Source organism: Monodelphis domestica, chromosome 4, assembly GCF_027887165.1.
Source record: "Monodelphis domestica isolate mMonDom1 chromosome 4, mMonDom1.pri, whole genome shotgun sequence".
NCBI classification, from domain to species: domain Eukaryota; kingdom Metazoa; phylum Chordata; class Mammalia; order Didelphimorphia; family Didelphidae; genus Monodelphis; species Monodelphis domestica.
Genome location: NC_077230.1, coordinates 54,149,685 through 54,161,058, shown reverse-complemented (window position 1 = coordinate 54,161,058; position 11,374 = coordinate 54,149,685). Strand labels below are relative to the sequence as shown.

General features: G+C 36.0%; 1 protein-coding gene across 1 annotated transcript; it reads right to left on the bottom strand.

The window, feature by feature from the left end:
* Positions 1 to 9,236: 9,236 nt before the first annotated feature.
* On the bottom strand, positions 9,237 to 11,162 carry LOC100013919 (polyglutamine-binding protein 1-like). The gene has a single exon (XM_016433439.2). The coding sequence runs from the start codon at positions 10,909 to 10,911 to the stop codon at positions 10,159 to 10,161; it is 753 nt and encodes a 250-aa protein (XP_016288925.1). The 5' UTR covers positions 10,912 to 11,162; the 3' UTR covers positions 9,237 to 10,158.
* Between the last annotated feature and the right edge of the window lie 212 nt (positions 11,163 to 11,374).

The window sequence follows — 11,374 nt, the reverse complement described above, 5'->3', positions numbered from 1 at the left end:
CATGCCAAGGGGGTTCACATTCCAATAGACTATCAGTAGGAAATTTTTCAAGTATGAAATTTCCCAATGGTGAAATTTCCAACATTTATAAGTCTAAGAAATTTTAAGGTTTACAATAGAAATCCTCTGGCACAGTAGTATTCCATCACCATCAGATACCACAATTTGTTCAGTCATTCCCCAATCCAGAGACATTCACATTTAAGGTGATCTGGAGGTTAGTCCCTCCTGACCTAGGGGATGATCATTGTTACTTTTGGTCAGCTTTCACAGTCAATCACAATCACTTAGGAGATGGGTAATAAAACATTTCATAGCTAGGTATAGGGTTAGAGGGTAATTTAAGACAGACCAGAATTGAGATTTTCCTCATTTTGCATGTTATATATTTCTTGTGTTTGATTCAAGTACCTGGCAAGGTTGCTTGGTTGTTATAAACATAACTAAATAGTGAAATGTGTCTGTAGCTTGTGTTTCAAAGGAATGATTAATCTACCTATCACGCTTGGCCTGCAATGAGTGTGGAGTGTTTAAGTGTGCCTCTGCTTGAGAGAGAAGGGAGGAGTAGTGGGTAATGGTCTTTAGGTTTTAATTCTGTGTTTATAATCTTTTGTGGTAATAATCTGGGAGGGTTATATATGTGTTAATCCTGTAAGTATTTGCTGTATTAGGGAGAAAACAATAATCATAACAATTCCATTAGTAATGGAAGTTAGAGAGAGACCATGTAGAGAGGGTTCCATGGGTGCCTTATTTTCTGGAGGCTGCTTTGCAGTCTCTATTTCCTCAGACTGTGAGTCTGTCAGACAGCGGGGGTAATATGGCTTTCCACTTATTTATTTTAAAATATTTTTCCATGTTTACATGATTCCTTTTCTTTCCCTCCCCTATTCCCACCCCCCTCCCAGAGCCCACAAGCAATTCCACTGGGTTGTACAAATGGTATCACTTGATAACTATTTCTATATTATTCATTTTTGCAACAGAGATTTTTAAAGTCTAAACCCCAAATCACATACCCATATATACATGTGATAAGTGATATAATATGTTTTTCTTCTGCATTTCTACTCCCATAGTTTTTCTCTCAATGTGGCTAGCATTCCTTCCCATAAGTCCTTCAGGAGTGTCCTGGCTTGTTGCATTGCTACTAGTAGCAAAGTCCAAAATTGGATTGTTCCACAATGTTTTACTTTCTGTGTACAATGTTCTTCTGGTTCTGCTCATTTCATTCTGCATCAGTTCACTGAGGTTCTCCCAGTTCATCTGGAAATCCTCCAAATCATCAATCCTTATAGCACAATAGTGTTCCATCATCATCAAATACCATAATTTGTTCAGCCATTCCCCAATCAGAGGGCATCTCTTCATTTTCCAATTTTTTTTCCCTCACAAAGAGTATGGCTATGAATATTTTTGTAAAAGTATTTTTCCTTATCTCTTTGGGGTTCAAACCCAGCAGTGGTATGGCTGGATCAAAGGACATGCATTCTTTAAGAGTACTTTGCGCAAAATTCCAAATTGCCTTCCAGAATTGCTGAATTAATTCAGAACTCCACCAGTAATGCATTAGTGTCCCGATTTTGCTACATCCCCTCCAACATTTATTATTTTAGTTTACTTACTATCATATTGGCTAATCTGTTGGGTATGAAGTGGTAGTTCAGTGTTGTTTTGATTTGCATTTCTCTAATTATGAAAGATTTAGAGCACTTTTTCATATGCTTATTGATACTTTTGGTTGCTTTATCTTAAAACTGACTATTCATGTCCTTTGACCATTTGTCAATTAAGGAATGGCTTGAATTTTTTGTACAATTGACTTAGCTCCTTATAAATTGGAGAAATGAGACCTTTGTCAGAGGTTTTTGTTATAAATTTTTTCCCAATTTCTTGCTTCCCTTCTAATTTTGGTTGCATTAGTTTTGATTGTACAGAAATTTTTAAATTTAATATAATCAAAATTATTCATTTTACATTTTGTAGTGTTCTCTATCTCCTGTTTGGTCTTAAATTCATTCCTTTCCCAAAGATCTGACAGACATATTATTCTATCTTCACCTAATTTGTTTATGGTTTCCAGAGTGGGTCACTTATCCACTCTGAGTTAATCTTGGTATAGGGTGTAAGATGCTGATCTAAGTCTAATTTTCCCCATACTATTTTCCAATTCTTCCAGCAGTTTTTGTCAAACATTGGGTTTTTGTCCCCAAAGTTGGAATCTTTGGATTTATCAAACACTATTTTGCCATTGTCATTTACTCCAAGTCTATTCCATTGATCTACCTTTCTATCCCTAAGCCAGTACCATATAGTTTTGAAGATCACTGCTTTTTAATATAGTTTGAGATAGGCCTCCATCTTCCACTTTTTTTTTCATTATTTCCCTTGATATTCTTCTTCCAGATGAACTTTGTAATAATTTTTTAAAATTCTATTTAAAAAAGTGTTTTGGTAGTTTGATATGTATCACACGGAATATAAGTACATTAATTTAGGTAATATTGTCATTTTTATTATATTAGCTCATCCTACCCATGAGCAATTGATGTTTTTCCAATTGTTTAGATCTGCTTTTATTTGTGTGAAGAGTGTTTTATATTTATGTTCATATAATTCCAGAATTTGTCTTGGCAAGTAGATTCCCAGGTTTTTTATCTTGTCTAGAGTAATTTTAAATGGTGTTTCTCTTTCTAACTCTTGCGGCTGGGTTTTGTTGGAAACACATAGGAATGCTGATGATTTATGAGGGTTATTTTATATCCTGAAACATTGCTGACATTATTGTTTCTACTAGTTTTTTAGCTGATTTTTCTTGGATTCTCTAGGTATACTATCTTGTCATCTGCAAAGAGTGATAGTTTAATTTCCCCATTGCCTACTCGGATTCCTTCAATTTCTTTTTCTTCTCTAATTGCTACTGCAAGCATATCTAGTACAATATTAAATAATAGTGGTGATAATGGGCATCCCTGCTTCACTCCTGATCTTTTGGAGAAGGCATCTAACTTATCCCCATTGCAAATCATACTTGCTGATGGTTTTAAATAAATATTGTTTATTACTTTGAGGAAAGGCCATTTTATTCCTATACTAGAAAGTATTATACTAGAAAGTGTTTTCAATAAGAATGGGTGTTGTATTTTGTCAAAGGCTTTTTCTGCATCTATTGAGATAATCATGTTTTTCCTAATATTAAATTATCCTTGCATTCCTGATATAAATCCTACCTGGTCATAGTGAATAATCCTTGTGATAACTTATTGTAGCCTTTTAGCTAGTATTTTATTTAATATTTTTGCATCTATCTTCACTAATGATACTGGTCTATAGTTTTCCTTCTCTATTTTTGGTCTTCCTGACTTGGGAATCAGTACCATATTTGTATTATAAAAAGGATTTTGTAAGACTCCTTCTTTGTCTATTTTGTCAAATAGTTTATAGAGTATTGGGATTATTCTAACTTATCTTGTATGTATCCCATTTACATACAGTTGCTTGCATGTTGCCTCTATTATTAGACTGTAAGCTCCTTGAACACAGGGAATATTTGCCAAGCACATAGTAGGTACTTAATAAATGCTTGTTGACTTTTTGAAGGTTTTTTTCCCCCTCCATCTTTTGATATAATTGTGTAATTTTGTTAAATATATAATTTTTATGTTAATTGTTTTCTAGTGTCAACGCATATTTATATTCCTCATGTAAGTCAAACTTGGTTATAAAGAATATTTTTTCCCCTATGGATGTGGCCTCTTTGCTAACATTTTATTTGTTGTTTGTGTAAGTATTTATTAGTGATGTTGGTCTATAGTTCTCTTATTGCTTTATTTCTCTGTTTTCAATACTAGTGCCATATTTTTCCCCTTATATACAATATATACAATTATATACAATGTTTTCCATTTTCCATTCTTTCTCCTTAAAAAGAATGACATATATCACAGGACTCATTCTTTAAAATATGAGTTCAATGGGAAATCATCTAGTCTAAGACCATTTTCTCTTTCTTTGGGAATTCATAGTTTGTTCAATTTATCTTTATAAATAGGGTTATTTATGACTATTTATTTCTTATTTTATTATTTGGGTCATTTCCTATCTTTGTGAATATCTATTTTTAACTTTTCAATTTTGTTGAAAAAACATTGTTTTTAAGAGTTTGGGATAATTGTATTTGTTTCTTTCCACTTTTGAAATTCTCTTTTCATATAAAACTTGGTAATTTGATTTTCCTCTTTTATAAAAAATTAACTAATGGTTTAAAATTTTTGTTAAAGTTTCATTTTAAAAAAGCCTTGTGCTTCTCTTTTTAATTTTATTTATAATTTTGATTTTGAAAAACTTTTAGGCTTATTTTCAGATGGTTAATTTGTTGGCTTCCTATTTCTTTTCTTTTTTTTTGGCTTCCTATTTCTTTAAAATAAATTCTCAAATTTGTGTTCAGACATTTTCTTCAAAGGATTACTTTAGCTGTAACTCATAAATTTTGATGTTTATCTCATTCATTTCCCTTAATATATTAATTTTAATCACTTGTTTCTAATTTTTAATCACTTGTTTCTTGACCCCCTCATTATTCAGTATATCATTAGTATACATTTAATTCTACATCTTTTAGTACTTCTTTTATTGATTATACTTTTTATTGTACAATCTCTAAACATGTATATATTTACTACATCATGCTTTCCTACTTTATACCTTAACTTAGAATATTTTATGTGCTTTTAAAACATAATCATGCTGTCTAAATTTCTCAAATAACAATTGCAAGTCTAGCAAATCCAGTTTTTCTAAATATTCTCTTCACTTTTCCCCATATATTATTTTCAAAGTTACACTTTCCTCTTTTTTTAATCTTTATGTCTGAATGCTCAGATTCTAAAAGGTCATTGTCAAAGATCACCTACCAATACTATCTTACTCTCTAAAAAGCTTGAAGTTTCATTTAACTTGTACTTCAAGGATTTAGATGCTATGTTATTTGGTGTATTCAAGGTTAACATTGTTTCATTATCTATGATACCTCCTTTATATTTCTGTGCCTTTGCATTGGCTGTCCTCTATGCCTAGGATGCAATTATGTCTGATGTCAACCTCACAGATGCCAACTCTTCCTTTAAGCTACCAATCAAGCACCATATTCCATATGAAGTATTTTCAAATCCCCTCAACTGCTAGTGTACTTGTTCCCCCTCAAATTAGCTTATTTTTTGCTATTCTTTTTTTGTGTTTATTTTCCTTTGTTTACTTATATATGCTCTCATTATCTCCCTTGTTAGAATGTGAGCTCCTTTTGAGTGAGTTGGGATGGGTTGATTCACTGAATTTATATCCCCTGAGCCAAATATAGTGCTAGGTACATTTGGTGCTTAAATGATGCTTGGTAACTGACTGACTGATTGAAGCATGCTCCCAGTTTAATCTTGTTTCTTTTGATAGAATCTATTTTTGGATGTATCTTAATGGACATCCTTATTTTATCTCCTGCCTTTTTGGATTCAGTCATATATTTGAACAATAGCCCAGACATTCAAAAATCTGTTTTCAGACATCATCTTTTTGGCCAGCTGTTTATTTCTCAAATGCTATTTACTCTTGCTGCCCACATTCAACAAGCACGTATTACAATAATATCTATGTCCCTAAAGCCTTTAGTTTCTTCTACAGGACTTCACAATCGAGGGCAAGGTATAGTTCTGGTGTTCTCTTTGCCTTGCATTTATCACCTGCACTGGGTGCAGATTTGATCAAATATCAAGGCACTTTCTACAACTTCCTGGATATAATATGCCTTGTTTATTTCAGTGATAGTCAACAAATAAATTGCAGCCCTCATAGTCACTTCATAAATTCTGGCCTCCATTTTACTTCAATAATTTTCTTTAAAAGGTAATGGTTATACCTCTTCTAGTTCAACTCTGGTTTTACCATACATATCCACATAAAGCACTTGCCAAATACTTTTCATTGTATTTGCCAAAGGGAATGAGAAAGCAGAAATTAGCCCAAATAACCTGAATCTGATTTGCATCTATTTAACTCAATAAGTACTCAATCTGCAATTTACTGCCAAATTTTTGTTTTGATCGGTATTCACAAAATATGCGCATAATTTGTGGATCAGGTCTCTCTTATGTTAAGTGAAAATATTACAAAAATTAACATTTTCAGTATGTGCTTGTTTTTTCAGAAAACCAACAAGAGGAAGGATAATTTATAATACAAACCTTTTAGAAAAGTATATTCCATATATAGGAAGACTGTAAATCCTGTATTCTTCTCATTTTCTCAGATTATAAAATATACAGTTGTCTTTTGTATAGTGGCCAGCTTCCTGAAAGCCAGGATTAAATTCATCAGTAACTTCATTACTACTGAGGAACTGAGTCAGAAATGTATTTCTTCTGTTTGTTCTTCTTGATTAACTAAAGAAATACAATTCATTGCCCTAAATTTTTCAACCTAACATCAATAATTTCTCAACTGCCAACTCTGATAAATCTTTTCTTAATTCTGAATTCCTTCCTGAAAATGCTTTGATTTTAAAAGGAAATTCTTTCAATATTGTTACTGTAGTGTATCCCCTCCTCTCTTCATATTTTTTATTGAAAATAAATGGATCTGATAGTTCTCTTTCCCCAGGAGAGCAGGGAAAAAGGAAAAGGGCCTTGTCTCCTATCCTGATTGACTTCTGAGTCAGAGAGGCCCTGGAGAGGGATAAAGGGACAAGAAGTGGGCCTTTTATTTCCTGGTAGGAGGGACTCTGGAGGATGGATCTGGCTTTGGGATTCAATCTACTCATAGGGTAGGCAGCTGAAAGAGTTAGGTGGCCAAGCCTCTTAGGCTTTTCTCTCTTTCTGGCCGGCATTTGCTATTTAATAAATAATAATTATAAAATTAAGATACAGTCTTCGGAGAATTTTAATTGTAACACTGCTTATATTTATTTTTCCAGCCAGCACAGTGTATACATAGTATATAATTTTCACAAAATCCAAGATTTAAAATTTTTTGAGAGAAATTTCAGGCAAAGCTCACTAACTCCCCAAAGCAAGAAAAGTGAACTGTTTGGATAAAGTGCCATAAGAAGCCTGCAGAAACCACACTTTGCTTTGAAGATCCAGTATGAACTTTGGATATAATTAATTGAATTAATTGAACTAATTGAACTAATTGGCTTTTTGTCACTGCACCTACCAAGCATTGGTTTTGTTCTTTCTCTCTTTTATCAGTCAGAAACTTGTGAATCCTTTTGATAAGAATTACACCCTCAGAGGACAGGAGGTAAAGTGCTAAACAATTTGAAAACTGTGGTTGGTCCCCTAGAAGTGGGAGAGAAACAGGAAGTGACATGCAAAAAGGACTATAAAAGGCAAGACCAAGGAGACAAGTCATTCATTTCATTCCTTGGCTCTGTCCACGAGGAGACTCTCCTGGGTAAGGAGGAATCTGCATGATTCTGTGCTGGAGGCTTTCTGTGTAGATGACTAGAACTGAAGGAAGAGGCTTACACTGGGGAGACCCATATCTTTTCTTCCACTCTTATTTTATTAGACAAATTCCTTAATTTCTTATTTAAAGGCATGATTGTTGGTCTGTATTTTCCTCTATTTTTTATTCTTTTCCTTTTTAAAGTTTTGTTTAAGTATCCTGTCAATGATTCATTTAATTTATACTATTTTGCTGTTAGTTTATTGTCCCAGGTATTCTCTTCCCTTTATCTATTATATCTGAAGTTCTTTGAATTTACCTAATTTCTATTTATGTTTCTTTGTTTTTGGCTATTTATTCATTTATTTCCCTTTTCTGATCCTCTCCTCCTTTGATGCAGTGGAGCAATATTCTTTTGTTGTGTACTTTCCCAGGTTTTTCTTTGCTTTGTCCTTATTCTTCCCTTCTTGTGTACTTTGAAGTTTATTTTTGGAGTAATGACCAATTTACTTATTCTCAATTGGATTACTCAGGAAGGTAAAGCTTCTTGCATATCAACTTTGCTTCCCTTTACTATTTCCATTATTGTCATTACACCATATTCCATTCTCCCTATTTCTGTTGTCTTGCCCAAGATACATCAATTTATGAAACTTGGTCATATGAAAGCCAAGGTACAAGACCCAGTCCTACTCCTGGCATGAATTATCCGTACCCTGGTATAGGAAAGATCATGTCATTCTTTCTCTGGAGTGGGACGTAATTCTGGAAGTACAATTTCTGAGAATATGGTTCTCTTATATGCAAACACCTCCCAAATGATATCCATGACTTCACACCTCCCAAGAAATTCCCTTTTCTTGCTAGCCATATATTTTCTACCACATTGGAATGTTCTTTAGTGACAACCTTTTCTCTTTCCTCGGGTGAGAATTCCTATTCTACTTCGAGTCCAGTTCCATCCTCCCATTGTTTTTTGATTCTGTCACAGCTCTAACCCTGAGAGTAATTATTACTCTTCATTATGGACTCAGTTTATCACTCACACCCACTCTCCCAAGTCTCTTATTTCTCATCTCCTATTAACTCCTATTAACTTTTGTTCCCTCTTCCCCAACCCCTCTTTTAAAATGCTTATTTTTCCTGTGTCAATGTCTAGGACAATCTCTTTTGTGGCACCATAAAATTACTGAGGCCTTGCAGGGTTGTGAGCCATATTGTAATCTTAATGCCATCTGCATACTTGATCATGTGAAAATCCTTTTGTCTATAGGGAATAACCCTCATGCATTTGGATATCGTGCATAACATTCCATGATACCGTAGTACATTTTTCAAGTAGTCTATCATGGCTTATGCCTTGCTTTATGTGGATATTCTGCCATGATGCTCAAAACAAACATATTTCCATTACCTATCATTGAATCCTATATTAACATGGATGAAAAACCATTATAATAGTGCCCATAAAAATCTATTTTTTCTATTGAACTACATAAGTGATTTTTTCTCTTTTTTTGTAAATAAGTAGATCAGCAGGATTCTTTATCTCTTTCAACCAATAATGTGACTATCACTACTACAGAAAACTTTTTAAGCCTGTTCTCTTTTCATATTTTCATCAATACACAATGAATACAATGATGTTCATAAATGTTTGTCAAGATGAGAAAGTATTTCACTGGGTAATTTCATTTGTTTTTAAATACCTTGTCATAATGGTGTAAGTTATTCTTTTGTCGTCTCTCTCCCCACCATAGCTAGTTTAATAATCTGTAAATTGAAGTAATTAGACTATATTACATTCAACAAACATTTATTATATGTCTAAGTTTAAGGCACTAGGTTAGAAACTGAGAATATACAGAAAAAATAGTTCCTGCCCTCAAGAACCTTAAATTCTACTGGGTGATTCAAAAGGAAAACAGGATAAGTTTACAATAATATTTGATTATGTGAAAAGAGAGCACTGACAACTAGAGGGACCACTGAATGAAAGTTCTTTGGAAAATAAAAACCCTACTCAAATATGGTGCTTTTAAAATAACTATAAAGCAAATAATCTGACCCATAACTTTTGAGTTTACAAAGATTGGGTTCAATCTTAGAACCAGATTACAAAATACTATTTGGTTTTTGTTTCATTCAGGTTTTCTCAAAAATTAAAAATATGGGCCACATGCATTTGTTCACAAGTACTTCTAAGCCAGTATATATTGCAGAAAAGGGACATAACAATAAAAAAGGGCAAAGTTTGAGTTTGTGATGGGTTTTTCTCTTCTGCGTTAAAGAAATGTGTTGCTTCTCTCCAGGAGTTTTGGTCCAAGAAGTCCTTTGCTATGAAACCGAAACGTGATGTCTATAATTCCTTTCATTTTTAAAGATTAGGATTCCCTTCTGTAATATTTTTAAAGTCACCCTTGAAAGCTATGAAAATTGTGTTACCTCCAGCACGGAATAGTTTATATCCACTTAACTTGTCTAAAAAAAAAATCGATAATAGTATTTTGTCCCACCTCTCATTTTGGTGGAAGTATTATTATCCCTTTAAACAGATCAGGCTGGTGCTGCTATAACTGCAGTTGGAAGTCTTTTTTTTTTTTTAACATCTCTCTCTACCCCACCTCCCAGCACCCTTCTTCTGTCCCTCCCTCCAAAAGTTTTATTTATTACGAACACAAAGATGGTGGATCCCAAGGAAGTTAATGTTGGCCTGCTGGCTCAATCCTGCTGCTTGGCCCTGGAAGCCTCCGCGTTGGCCCGGAGGACTGCTCCCGGGGAAGGGTATGGTCGCTGTTGGAACAGGGGTCCAGCTGCTGTGGTGTCTGCGCCAGTCTTTGCTTCGTTCTTCTTGGGGAGCCCTGTTGACCAGGTGCCCCGGGGAGCATCCGAATAGGTGCTGGGGTCCATGGGATCCAATTCTTCATCCTTGCGGCTGGCCTTCTTGCTCTTAGGGTAGGGGGCCAGCTCCTCCCGGCGATGGTAGCGTCTCTCTTTGGCTTCCTCCCGCTCCAGCTTCTCATAGCCCCGCTCAGCCTTCTCATACCTGTGGTCGGCCTTGTCATAGCCTCCTCCTCGGTCAGTCGGCTTGTCGTAGCCACGGTCCAGCTTCTCATAGCCACGCTCGGGCCTCTCGTAGCCTCGGTCAGGCTTCTCGTGGCCGCAGTCCATCTTGTCTTCCGGCTCCAAGTTGCTCTTGAGTTTCTTAGCCGCCTTGGTGATGACCGAGCTGGGATCGTGGGGATTGAGCCAGGACACGAGGTCGGTCTCCACGTTCCAGTAGTAGGGAAGGCCGCACACCGGGTCGAAGACTTTGTACCAGTTGGGAGGAAGGCCTTCGAGGCGAGTGGCCTCGTAGTCCACGGGATCGTCGTCATAGTTCTCGGCAATAATTTCTTCCTCTGGCTCAGGTTCCACCAGTTTGAGGAGCCCTCGCTTGGCCAGGCGGGTCTGGAGAGCGGCTGGGAGCGGCATGACTGTGAGGTCTTGAGAAGAGAGGTGACCTGATAGAGGCCTAATTCCTTCACCACCTTCTTCTCAGCCTCCCCAGCTCCTTTTGCCCCTTTTTATCAGCTCTATTCGGGAAGCTAGCCCCGGCAGGGCGCGCTAAGGCGCTGGTCCAGTGACGTCACTACCGTTTTGCTCTTCTCCCTGCCTCTGGACTCAACGGGCACTGGATCACAGAAGCTGGCACGTGAGGCCCTGCCCCTTTAGGAAGAGGGAGGGACTTTTCAAGGAACAGTGGAATGCGCATGTGCACTGGCTGTGGAGGCTGTATGGAAGCCTGGGAAGGAAGGGCGGTGATCCTATAGGTCCCTGGAAGGGACATCCTCTGGGAGTTCTACTTATTCCCTCCTATCTCCACCCCCCCTTCTATTTTAATATTGATTTTTTACTTTTGTACCAACCGGAAGATGATTTAATGCACATAACTGAT

Bases quoted from the DNA above. Each gene is read 5' to 3' on its own strand.
- LOC100013919 (XM_016433439.2), bottom strand. From the start codon at position 10,911: ATGCCGCTCCCAGCCGCTCTCCAGACCCGCCTGGCCAAGCGAGGGCTC.